This window comes from Artemia franciscana, chromosome 16 (assembly GCF_032884065.1).
Source record: "Artemia franciscana chromosome 16, ASM3288406v1, whole genome shotgun sequence".
NCBI lineage: Eukaryota > Metazoa > Arthropoda > Branchiopoda > Anostraca > Artemiidae > Artemia > Artemia franciscana.
The window spans coordinates 35,978,751-35,993,025 of record NC_088878.1 but is presented as its reverse complement, the minus strand read 5'-3'; the positions used below and the strand labels follow the sequence as shown (position 1 = coordinate 35,993,025).

General features: G+C 32.6%; 1 protein-coding gene across 1 annotated transcript in view; it reads right to left on the bottom strand.

The window, feature by feature from the left end:
* Positions 1-978: 978 nt before the first annotated feature.
* LOC136037396 (filamin-A-like) overlaps positions 979-14,275 on the bottom strand; it is a gene marked incomplete in the record, with an annotated part of 335,049 nt that continues 321,752 nt past the window's right edge. Inside the window, 2 exon segments of the mRNA XM_065720141.1 lie at positions 979-3,896; positions 6,734-6,915. Coding sequence (XP_065576213.1) covers positions 3,765-3,896; positions 6,734-6,915 — 314 coding nt within the window.

Below are 14,275 nucleotides of genomic sequence, written 5' to 3'. Positions count from 1 at the left end.
GTAAAAGAAAAGAAAAAAGCTAAAAAAAAGTGGCACCTGACGGCGTAGCTTTCCTAATAAAGAGAAATCGTCATTACGAATCAAGAAATCGCTATTGGGCCAAAGGAAAAAAAAGTGGTACCAGACGGCGTAGTTTTCCTAATAAAGAGAAATCGTCATTACGAATCAAGAAATTGCTACAGGGCCAAAGAAAAAAAAACCTTAAAGAGTGGCACTAGACGGCATAGCTTTTCTAATAAAGAGTAGTCGTCTTTGGCAATCAAGAAATTACTAATATTCAAATTTTAAGAAAGGAAATCGTTGTCAAATTAAATGTTTTAATACTATTTTTTTTTGTTTAGTCGCCATATTCCAACGTGGCAGCACCGAGAAAAACGTGGTATTGCCTAGAAATTTCATAACTTTTAAACAACCAAAAGAAAAATTTTAGAAAATTGCTGTTTTCAGGTATGATTTGACCTAAGATGGGTGATGGGAATTTTTCATTTTGATGCCTCTGGTACTTTGAAATAATTTGAATGTTTTGAATGGAGCTCAAAAGCGTTTGTACAAAAAAAAACTGCAAATACGTAATAGTAACAAGGTAAATAGCGTTTAGAATCCACCAAAATTATTCAAACAGAGTGTGTTACACTTGCAACAATATTATTTTCGAATACTAATGCAGGATATTTCGATAAGGTCGTATCTGAAATTTTTACATTTCTGAATATAGTTAACAAAAATATTTTCTGATTTTAATTCCAAGGGCCCACCTCACATCTGTATATGGGCACATGTACAGTTTCAATCCTAAAAGACACACAGTGAGGCCTAGCTCCTTCATATGATTGAAGCTAGTACAGAAGACACCAATAAACTGGAGAAATAAAAAGCCCCAGTACGGCCTTCAAGTACGAAGGGGACTTATATCTTCATAAAATGCCCTTTACTGACTCAGACGATAATAAAAAATCTTAACAAATAAAATTTAGTAAGTTTTACGTGTAAAATTTATATTTAAAAACAGGACATTGAAGAAAACAGTATACAATAAAACTGAAACTTCACCAACTTTCCTATGATTTAACTCTTTTTGCTTTTCATAAACTTCTAACATTCACTTAGAAAAACAGCAAAAAAAAATTTTTGGCGAATAATTTCATGGAAGACAAGTCATTTCGAAAAAAATAAACTTCAACTATGCAACAAAGTCCATAAATAGATATAAAATACAACGAAAAATAAAATCATTAACAGCTACTAAAAATGTTCACTTAACATTCTGTTTTAAAACGGTTATTTTGATAATAACATTTAACACTGTTCATCAATATAACTTCAGACATTTAATATGGCCCTCAAGCTAAGTTCTGGCGGAAAACGACAGATTTCGCCAGGCGAAAACGACTAAGCAACTTGATACTACAAGTTCCAGGTAGTAGGTCTAAGTAAAAGCGGACTTCTGTTAAGTCTTTAAAGAAAATTCATGAGAAAAAGACAAAAAACGCGATTGGTCCTCCGTCTGCAACACTTAGATATTATAAATTCCGTATTATAAAAACATTAGTAACATAAACATTGCGTTGTTACTGCATGTAGACAAGGGACTTTAATTTTTCTGGAACGAAAGCATACGTTTTATCAATAAATGTAATTAATATAAACACTGTGCATAACGGCATTTTTTTAAATAGAAACTGGAAAGTTTTACTTATTTTAAGTTGGAATTCACTGGCTATCTTAATTTTACCCGGAATAAGCATATCTTAATTCTACCCGAAAGAAAAGTCTATATTTTATTCATAAGACATTCGTAATATAGACATTGCATAGAAGATTACGTTTTTACTAGTTCATAAACTCAAAATTTTGATTGAAGATTCAAATTCGCTTGCCAGACAGGTAAAATTTTACTTTTATCCGGAACAGAAGCATACGTTTTATCCGTGAGACATACGTGCTACAAATAATACGTGCAAAAGTACGCTTACACCAGCATAAACATATTTCGTTTTATATACTTTAAACACAGATTCGCTGGCCGGTCGAATGAATTTTTTCTTTTATCCAGAGTTAGAAGTGAACCGTCTATTCCCCCATGACATTTTTTCATCCGGTTTCGTAAGAACCCCATGCCAAAGCAAAATTGGAGTATTGTCAAAACCTAGCTACACTGTATTATGAATTAGAAGAAATACAATATACCAAAAAACAAACTAGTTTTACAGACCCCAAAAAACTTGAACCAACATGAACTGAGCCCCTTTGATATAGTTCTTAAGCCAATCTCTGACAGAAGACGATTAGCTCTGTCAGCTGAAAAAGACCGAGCGACGTCACCGCATGAAATCTGGATAGTAAATCTTAATAAAGTTAACTTCATTGATTTCTTCCTTTCTTTAAAAAAAGAGCATAAAAATGTAAAAAGTTACATAAATGTTAAACATTACGTTTTGTGCTCTTTTTTTTTAAAAGAGCACAAAAAGAGCACAAAAAAAGATTCTTTAAAAAAAGAGCACAAAAACGTACTTATTCTGATTGAATGTATTTGTGCTACCGGGTAGATAAGATTTTATATAATTAATTAAGTATTTACTAAATTACGAATCAATTTAACTTACAATAAATTTGCAGTCCGGACAAGTAAACGATTTGCTTTGATCCAAACCAGAAACAAGCTGAGAATTCCAAAATTTTCTAATTTTTAAATTTTAAATTTTCTAATGCTTGGAAATTGGGCTATCCAACTTGTCTCACAAAAATTAATAAAAAAGAAATTTTAAAATAAAATAAAATTAATAAAAAATATTAATTAATAAAATTAATTAATAAATTAATAAAATTAAATAAAATTAACAAAATTAAATTAATAAAATTAATTAATGAAAATAAAAATTAATAGAAAAGAACAATACAATAAATTAATAAAAAATAAAATGCGAGTGAATGAAAATTCACTCGCATTAAGACAGCTTTTTTTGAAATGTAAAAAAGATTAACAAAATTGGAGTGTAAATTGTCTCCTACCATACCTGGTTTTGCCAGTCAGAACCTGTCTGTTCAGTTTTAAGGCCAGACAGACGCAGACTTCTACTGATGTTCCAAATACATGCATATGTAGACAGTACATTGAACTATTTTTTGGAAAAAAAAATTGTTCACACTATTTTCATATTGGAAAATATTAAGAGCATAGACGCAAAAAAAATAACATTTCTTAATTCAATTCATTATTTGTTAAATATATATATATATATATATATATATATATATATATATATATATATATATATATATATATATATATATATATATATATATATATATTCATTACTGATGATATTTCGAGCCAAACTCCTCAGTAGTTTCACAACTTGTTTTTAAAATACACTCAACTTGGAGGAGTTGAACTATCAAAATTTAAGATTTCATTAGAAGAATAAAAAATGAAACACTCGACCTAGCAATACGTAAAAAACAGCTGAAAAACAAACCTTAACCTTATTGACGTCATTTTCAGCTTAAAAACTTTATATTTGTTCAGCAGTATAGACAATTTAATAGCTCAAGCTATAACGTTATAAAGGTTTGTCCACACCAGTCCATACCTAAGGGGGAGAGGGGTTCAAACACATACACAAATTAATTTTTAGGTCACAATTAGGCAGATATCTTACACACCAATCATAAGAGAGGATTGTGGTTTTCTTCTCTGTGAATTTTTAAATGCCATTTTGATTTTTCTCCTTGGAACAGGCTTGGGTTACACTTATAGTCTTCGCCTATAGCCTAGGATTGGATCCTTTCCAAGACGGTGGGCCCTGGTGCTTATGGTGCTTTTTATGTCCTGCACCATATTTGGCTTTATAATCAATACTTCCGTAATGAATAGGGTCTGGTCGAACTGCTGAACCCTGAAAAATAAGTTACTGTTTGAAATATATGACTGTTTTAACAGAACAGAAAAGATTCTAAAAATTGTTACTTTATACAATAACTATAAATGAAAATAAAAGTAAAAATCATTTAAGAAAATTATATGGAAATAAGCTAACTCGCTAAATTAAATAGTTGAAAAATGAAATTTGTTTCCTAGCATAAAAATGGCTTTTACTCGCATCTACAGATTTATTACCTCCAGAACTTTAGCGGAAAAGTAAATATTTTCCAAAAAGAAGTTAAAAAATTAAAAAGCAAAAAAAGAAAAGTAAAAAAAAGCCATAAGAAAAAAGCAAAACAAGTACAAAAGCAAAGATAAAAAAAAAGAAAACAAATACAAAAGGGAATTCAAAAGTAGAGAAAAACTATAAAAAGTTGTTCCAGAAAACTCATTTATCTTCAGGTGACTATTATGCTCTCATTTGATTAACTTCTCCCTTGAGATTTATATTACTTTTACCTTTTTAAGTTTAATTTCATTCAATATGTATATACACATGCTCAATTTCACCCATCTTCGTCACTGTCTTTTCTCCACTTCCCATTATTTTAAATATTTAAAACTTTTCTTTGCTTCAAGTTCTCTCAAACAGTGAAAGAAAACACACAATGAACATTTAAAAGAGCCCTACAAAAAAAATCCGGAAAAGGATGGTCACACACGCGTTTTGTTTATTTTCTCCAGGAGTGACCGTATCGAGTCCGAGTTTGATACGGCCGAAATACGGACCGAAATGTCATCGAACGGAAATTTGAGATTTACTGAAAGCATATTAGTATTCCCTGCTCAATTTCAGAGACCCCACTGGAACATGGAATACTATATATGCATAAATATACATAATGGCAGCAAAAAAATTAAGCATTATTTTAGACCGCTTATCCCGTATAGCTAACAGCCTACTGAGTGTCGCATAGTAGCACAATATCTGGTGCAGGTTAATGGATCACGGTGCAGGCTAATGAATTCCTTATGGGGAGATGATTGCCTAAGGCTTTAAGTAAGTGTTCTAGACCGTCATTTTCAAATTTTTCATGAGTTGTCGTTCATATGAATTGGGGGCAGGAGGGTGTGTAATAGGGTTCCATGAAGCATTTTAGGCTTCCTCAAACTTCCTATGAGAGATGCTTCAGATGATGTGAATAAACATTTAGATAACTACGGATCGAAAATCTGAAGGAAGGATGAAGAAAAATTAACCAAGAAAATCGGGTTTTAATTTCAACAAAGCAGTGAACAAAAAATAAAAACAAAACATTATAATTTGAGTTGTTTACATTTATTGTTTATTATGTTTATTGCATTATAATTGTTTATAATGTGAGTTGTTCTTATTTATTCATATAATTTTTTTCTTCTTCTTCATGTGTTTAGTTGTCGTGTTTTTGTGTGTGTGTGCTATCTTTTAAAAACAATATTCTTTGTTTTTAACGTTCTTTTCGGTTTTTTTTCCGTTGAGAAAGGCTCCCGGACATGGGGCCAAAATATTTGGAATATTTTTTAATTACAGGGTTGTTTTGTTTTTATTTTTTGTTCAGTGCTTTGCTGAAATTAAAACCCGTTTTTTCTTGCTTAATTTTTCGTAAATGGAAAAGCAGTGTGGTCTAAGAAATTATTTATGTCTAGCCAAAGAATATAGGACGAGGGTGCAGTATTGGTCCTAAGCGGTTCAAAAATCCCTTTCCATTTCGAAAGTGTTTTTATTTGGTTTATTTTGTTTTTGGTTTATTCAGTTTATTTTGGGAAAATACATTTATTTTGAAAACAAATATACTAAAAGAGACCTCGTCTTCGAAGCATTTTCAGGCAAAAGTTAAATTTTACTGCAAGACTCGGGATTGGAGGGGAAGTAACACGCTTCATATTTAGGGTAACCATATTAGGTAATCATATTTAGGGTATTAGGGTATGTTGTTAAAAACGAACAGATACTAAATAGCAAAAAAAACCAGATTTTTCAAACGAGAGTCAAAGTGATATTTATGCTTATAATTAGTAAAAAAATTATTCTGCATATGACGAGGACTTCCCCCTGCTTAACCCTTTACTCTTTACGCTAAAGCTTGACTTTTGTCCCCAGTATTCTAAGAGCAAATGCTGAAATACAAGGGCAATTTGAATGTTATAAATGTATAAAAAGGTATTTTTCGCAACACATCCATAACTGAAGAGCCTATTGCTGTCCATTTTCTATTGCAATATTTTAAAAAGAAATTAATTAATAAAACCTGCTTACTATATTCACTAGCTAATAGAACACAGTGCAATTACCTACTTACTATATTTGTTGCACTCAAGAAGTTCAAGTAAACTTCAGCTCAAAGAGCTGGAGGGGGGTAGCCCCCCTAAAGTCCAAATTTATGTTCCTTTTAAGTTTTAAGAGCACTCCTATCTTTTACTTGAAAAAGGTTTTTCTTTTCTATAAAGTGCCATTTACGTGAGACATTATCAATAAAATCACACGAAAAAATTTCTTACTAGTTCGCCTTCTAGTTCTAGACGTTCTAGTTTCTAGTTCTAGTTTCTAGATCTAGTTGTCTGCTTCTAGTTCGAAGTTTGTGACTTGTTTTCAATGGTACCAATTAACAGAATGTAGGGGGGGGGGGAGATAATAAATTTTTCAAAATCTTGAATAGCAGTCTTTTTTTTCAATGAAAGTAGCATAAAAGGCAGTTTTGATGAACATACATAAAAAGGTGTTTTCAAATTCTGGAACGAGGGGACAAAAATCTAGGAGGGTCCCCTCCCCTCTTAATTTACGCCCTTGGTTGCTCTGTTGTAAATACATGGAAGAAAACAGAAAACAATCACCTGTACGAATTTGGTAAGTTCTTCCTGCGTGTCGAATACCATCACTGTGAATGGTGAGCCATTGACATGATGGCCAGCCCATTTAACCTCGATCCTGTAGTCGCCAGGCTCTGTTGGGTCATATTTGCATAGGATAATTCTCTCACTTTGAGCTTCTCTTTGCATTTCTACGCGAAAGGCCCCTAGATAAAAAGTATACTATTTACAATAAATGTACTAATGTAATAGATAATACAGAAAAACCGTACATTGGGGATATGATATAACACCTTTTATTCTTTCTATAGCCTTTTTTTTACTAAATGGTGCTTTCATTTTTTAGTAATGAAACTAAATTTTCTATGTGGCTTTATTTGGTTCAGTTTCGTTACGAATTCGACGACTTCGAATTATTTTTACGCTTTTTAACATGTTGAATTTCTTCTAACAAATTTTATCATATTTTTTTTTGCTGTGTTTACCGAATCTGAAGTTTGAATTCGGTCCATGTCCATGGTTACTTTTTATGAGTAGATCTTATCTCAATTAAACAAAAAAAAAAAGTTTTTTCAACTGAAATTAAGGAGCGATGTTAAAACTTAAAATGAACAGAAATAATTCTGCATATGAAAGAGCCTGCCCCTCTTCAACACCTCGCTCTTTACGCTAAAGTTTGACTCTTTGTCACAACTCTACTTTCTACAGTAATAAAAAACTTTGGCATAAAGAGCGAGGTGTTGAGAAGCGAAAAGGCCATTTCATATGAGGTTTTAATGTCCCTCCTTTACTTCAGTTGAAATTTTTTTTAGTTTCTGATTGTTTTTCAAATAATGCCGGGAAGTCATGTGACACAAAATGGTGTACACGATCTTTGAATGCCGTGTGGCAAAACTAATCCATCAGGAAGTAATAAATAAAATTATTTTTCAATATGTTGATATTGCTAATGAACTTTCTGTTCTTGAATTTCACAATTTTCTATGTGCCTTTCGTTGTTTTTTTCTTTTTTTTTAACAGTCAAAAGCAGTTAAGACCTTGTGATAGCCATTTTCGGAAATAAATTCTTATCTAGTTACTTTTTGATTCTTTTCTTATATTTACTTTAAAAACCCATAAAACTACACCAACAAACGAAACAGCAGCAACAAATTGTCAGCTGGTCGAGCCAACTGACAGAATAGTATATCTACTATTCCTACTACTAACAACTCACCGCAACCCCAAGCCGCCTTAGGCCAACGCAGGCTCCTCCTCAATCCCAATCTATTCAAAGCCTCCCTCTTTACTCTCCCAGGAAGTTCCAATTTTCTTTGAATTTTTCTTTATACCATCCTCTCACCAAACTCGGACAACCTGCTTTCCGTTTAGCCCGAAACGGTTGGCCAAAAAGGACAATCTTTGGCAATCTGTCATCCTTCATCCGCAGAATCTACCCTTGCCATCTCGACCATCTCAAGCCATCTCAAATTGGTTTATCTGGAAATAACGGTTGATTCCTCTTAACAACATACCCGCTCTCTCTGGATTTCACATCTTGAGCGTCAAATTCCAGCTCTTATGCAGTGCAGCGTTGACGAAGAGATACAATTGTACCGTTTTTGGTACTATTCAGAGGTTTTGGTAGAAGGTGGCAAAGTTGGAAATTTCTCGGTACAATACAAATCTTTTGGTCAATTTTGTTTTACTTGCTCTTTCCTGACTCGGATATCTCTTCAAGTTTTAGTTTATTGAGAATTTTCTTCTTACAGTAAATGATCCACCTGCTGTTTAGATGCTACAAATTAATCTACCGTGGTACAATTATAGTCGAAAACTGGTACAGCTTATTTCAAAGCGTTGGAAACATTAATACTACTGTTAAAGCCTATTGTATGATTTGACCATATAATCCTGGCTATTATCTACAACGTTATGTCTTTGTCACATATACTGATTCAGCCTAATTCTGCAAACTTCTATTATCTGCAACGTTATGTCTTTGTCACATATACTATATTCAGCCTAATTCTGCAAACTCCTATTATCTACAACGTTGTGTCTTTGTCACATATACTATATTCAGCCTAATTCTACAAACTTCTAGTATCTACAACGTTGTGTCTTTGTCACATATACTATATTTAGCCTAATTTTACAAACTTCTATTATCTACAACGTTGTGTCTTTGTCACATATACTATATTCAGCCTAATTCTACAAACTTCTACTATCTACAACGTTGTGTCTTTGTCACACATACTATATTCAGCCTAATTCTACAAACTTCTATTATCTACAACGTTGTGTCTTTGTCACATATACTATATTCAGCCTAATTCTGCAAACTTCTATTATCTACAACGTTGTGTCTTTGTCACATATACTATATTCAGCCTAATTCTACAAACTTCTATTATCTACAACGTTGTGTCTTTGTCACACATACTATATTCAGCCTAATTCTACAAACTTCTATTATTTACAACGTTGTGTCTTTGTCACATATACTATATTCAGCCTAATTCTGCAAACTTCTATTATCTACAACGTTGTGTCTTTGTCACATATACTATATTCAGCCTAATTCTGCAAACTTCTATTATCTACAACGTTGTGTCTTTGTCACATATACTATATTCAGCCTAATTCTACAAACTTCTATTATCTACAAAGTTGTGTCTTTGTCACATATACTATATTCAGCCTAATTCTACAAACTTCTATTATCTACAACGTTGTGTCTTTGTCACATATACTCTATTCAGCCTAATTCTACAAACTTCTATTATCTACAACGTTGTGTCTTTGTCACATATACTATATTCAGCCTAATTCTACAAACTTCTGACAAATCATGACAAAAAAGAAGTCAGCTACTGTATACTTCGATTTCCCAAGCTTTATGTCACACAATCTCTGAAACTACCAACATGGACACAAAATACTTTCATAGTTCAGAGCTACAGCCTAGCAGACCCAGATTAAGGTGCTAATGGACTTAAAAGTACACCTGACATCAAAATAAACACAATTTTTGCCCCCCATGACCCGCCTCAGGTGTAAGTATACAAATTTCCAAGATTTTTAATTTAGATTGTTTCAAAAATAAGATTTTTTTAGGGTAGTATCCCATTTTCAGCAGTGTTGCCAAGCTGCATCGTAGAATAAATAAGAAAAACCAATTAGTTAACTTTGGCATCGCTTTTCGCCCGTAAAACTCAAATATCAACAACCTTTTGATTCCCAGAAATGACAGCCCTTTGGCTACATCTTCACAAGCTGTTTTTAGTTCAGTTTTGCTGGTTACATTTGCCAAATTAATTAAGATGTGTATGGTTGTATAAATTTCCCCTAAGCTAATCAGGTTTCATTTTATTTGTCCCTGCTACTTAAATACCCGAGGAGCCTTTAAACTAATAGCTTTTGCACATGAATGAGTAAATAAGGTTTTCTGTCCATTTGAGGTTTTTTGTTCACATGGATGAGGTTTTCTTTACATTTTTATCTATTTCATTTAAACCACTAGCTATAGCACATGAATGAGTAAATGAGGTTTTCTGTTCATTTGAGGTTTCTGTTCACTTAAACCAATAGCAAATTGCAAATGAATGAGTAAATGAGTGTTTCTGTTCATTTGAGGTTTCTGTTCATTTAAACCAATAGCTATTGCACATGAATGAGTAAATGAGATTTTCTGTTCATTTGAGGTTTTCTGTTTACATGAATGATATATTCTGTTTATTTCTTTTTCTATTTTATTTAAACCAATAGCTATTGCATATGAATGAGTAAATGAGTTTTTCTTTTCATTTGACGTTTCTGTTCATTTAAACCAATACCTATTGCATATGAATGAGTAAATGAGGTTTTCTGTTCATTTGAGGTTCTTGTTCATTTAAACCAATAGCAAATTGTAAATAAATGAGTAAATGAGTTTTTCTGTTCATTTGAGGTTTCTGTTCATTTAAACCAAAAGCAAATTATAAATAAATGAGTAAATGAGGTTTTCTGTTCATTTGAGGTTTTCTGTTCACATGAATGAGATATTCTGTTTATTTCTTTTTCTATTTTATTTAAACCATTAGCTATTGCATATGAATGAGTAAATGTGTTTTTCTTTTCATTTAAGGTTTCTGTTCATTTAAACCAATAGCTATTGCATATGAATGAGTAAATACGTTCTGAGACGTACACAATCTGAAGGCCCATTTAGCCGGAGAATGGGTTTCAAAGCTCTAAAACATGTTTTAAAAGACCATAGACTCAAAAAATATGTCCTTGGTAATAAAATATCTAAATTCAAATCTTTATTACATCAGACTTTATCCGTTCCGGATTTTCTCCAAATTTTAGATATCTCACAAAGGTCTTTCCGACACGTTTTTAATTTAGCGAAAACCCGCTTATCAGAAAAATTTTCGAAACTCGAATTTCAACATTTTCAACCAACACGGATTTTCCTTCCTAGATTTTGTCCTGGCTCTCCTTTGGAAAATCTATCCTCCAAGGTTTTCACACCCAAGGAGCTAAGTATTCTATCAAAAGGACCTAAATTTGCAATGGCTCAGACACACGTAAATATATCAGAAATTATTACGACTGTGGAGTCCGGTATTTTTAGCTCTCATGGTGAAGTTGAAAATCCAGACCTACTAAGAGGAGAAATAGTAAAGAGTATTCTTGATTATAAGCCGTCATTGTCGCTTACAACTCAATCAAAGGAAGAAATTAAAATCCTCCAAAAATTGAAAAAAGATAAAAATACAGTAATTAAAAGAGCGGACAAAGGAAACACAGTTGTGATTATGGATTCTGCAGATTATCAAAATAAAATAAATAGCCTTTTATTGGATAAAAATACTTATAAAGAAATAAAAACTGATCCCACAGATAAATACACCCAGCAGTTGAGAAAATAATTAGAAATTTTAAAAGACAATAGACAAATCACCCCTCAAATGTACAGAAAATTTTACCCAAAAGGTTGTTCAGCCCCAAGATTTTATGGTCTACCCGAAATTCATAAGAAGGATACTCCGTTACGTCCTATTGTAGCATGTTATAGCTCTCCAGCTAGAGGCGTAGGAAAATTCTTAGCTACAATTTTCATGTATCTTCTAACAACACAGAAATCTTATATAAAAAATTCTATAGATCTTGTTGAGAAGTTGAAAAATCATAGTATAACAGAAAAAACTATCTTATCTAGTTTTGATGCAATTTCCATGTACACTTCATGCGATGTCCATAAATGTAAACAGGTTTTACAAAGAAAATTAGAGGAAGATTCTGCTTGGTCAGATTATAAAACCTTGGAAATTGACACAATAATGACGCTTGTACGTCTTTGCAACAAGTTCTCTTTATATTTTAGGTTTCGAGAAAAATTTTTCCTTCAGGTCAAGGGCCTGCCCATGGGCACTGTTTTGTCTCCTTTTTTGGCAAATTTTTGAATGGATTTCATAGAACAGTCTGCTTTGAATAGTTTCCCCTTAAAACACTCTCTCTGGCTTCGTTTCGTTGATGATATTCTTGCTGTTTGGGAACATGGTCAGGACTTTCTAAAAGATTTTTTGGCACATTTGAATTCTTTTGATTCAAATCTTCAATTTACAATAGAACTGGAAGATTCAGGAAAGCTCCCTTTCTTGGATGTTTTAATTATTAAAAATACTCCTAGCCTGGATTTTTCTATATATAGAAAGCCAACCCATTATGATCGGTATCTACATTTCTCGTCAAATCACCCTCCTTGTGTAAAAAGAGGGGTAGTAATTTCTTTAGTCGACAGGGTTCTAAAAATATGTTCACGTAATCATATAAAATCCGAGTTAGATTATGTTAAAGATATTCTATTCTGCAATGGCCACCCAGTCAACCTAATTGAAAATATAATAGATAGACGATTAAAAATGATAAAACAGGAAAACAGGAAGCCCGTCCCCCTTGATTCAGGTACACTGGCAATTGAGAAAAAAACTTTCACTACATTACCATACGTCTCGAAACTCAGCGACAAACTTGGAAAAATTATAAAAAAACATAATCTCTCTGTTTCTTTCAAAACTGAACAAAAAGTTGAACATTTTTCAACTCGGGAAAGGATAAAACGGACCCTATACTAGGTAGTGGTGTCTACAGAGTCCCCTGTTCATGTGGAAAATGTTACATTGGAAGGACCAATCAACAACTAGGGGAACAATTGCAAGAACACAAAATTTCAATAGATAAGTCCCTGAGATTAGAAAATAAAAATGACAACTTTGATTCAGCTATGGCCCAGCATATATATGAAAATCCTGACCATTTAGTTCTTTTTGAAGAGGCAACTTTAATATCTACCGTAAATGGTATACCGCAATCTTTTAAAGAGGCAATTGAGATAAAAAAACATATAAATAGAAATTTGGCTATAAATAGAGACACGGGAGATATTTCCTTAAGCCCAATTTATAATAATTTAATATTAAAAGACTCTATGAATACTTTCGCCCAGTGTAATTTAAGACAACCTGTCCACATATCTAATGAAAACCGAAAGTGTAGACAGGCGAAATCTGTTGCAAGGCAAATGACACTTATTCAATCTAATTGGTAACTTTTCTTTCATTGATTTAAACTTGGTTTTTTGTTGGTTGAGTCAGTGTCTGTCTTCCTCTCGTGTAGTTCACTTATAAAGATTAGATTTTGCTGTTGTTTTTTTTTTTCTTTGTTTTCTTTGAGCACTGAGGACGACTTGGCGGAGGTCCTTGTCGAAATATTTGCTTGTTTTTCATATTTAGCTACTGACTGATAAAATCCTCGTTTTTTCACCTATTTGTTTATTCTCTTTTAATTTTTTATTCCCTTTCTTTGTTTTCATACGTTATGAATGAGTAAATGAGGTTTTCAGTTCATTTAAGCCAATAGCTATTGCCAATGAATGAGTGAATCTGCTTGTACAGTTTTTCTGTTCATTTCTTCTTCTGTTTGTTTCAAAAGTTATTTTAGAAATAATTGCCCATTGTGTTCCCTTTTCAGCTTTATTTTCTTCGCCTTTTTATGCTCCATCCTTGTGTACTTGTTGTACTTGACAGGTTTTCAAATGGGGTTATATTGTTTTATTAATAAGTAATCATGTAATCGACGTGATGTAATTTACTTGCAACCCGGCTGTAATATCCTATAGTTTTCTTTATGCACAATACTAACCATAACATTTTTTCCAATAGCCTACCATACATGATGTAGTTCTTGTCATCTGTGATGACAATAATCAGATGTGATTCTATCAATCACAGATGTGATCCTGTTATGACAACAAGATATGATTCTTTCATCTTCGGAAATGAAGCTGGAGAGATCCCTCTCCATCAGACTCCATCTCCATCGGATCTCTCTCCATCGGACGATGGAGATCTCTATCCATCGGACTGATCTCTCCAAAATGGTATCTTCTGTTTCCAATGCTTTTTCTGGGATTGGCCTTCTGTTGAATCAAGAGAAGTGTGAGTTTTCATCTTTCGTTTCAACTTTTTCATCTCTCTTTAATTGCGACACTTTCTCTATTCCGTCTCTTGATTCTTTACGGGGGTTGGGCATAAG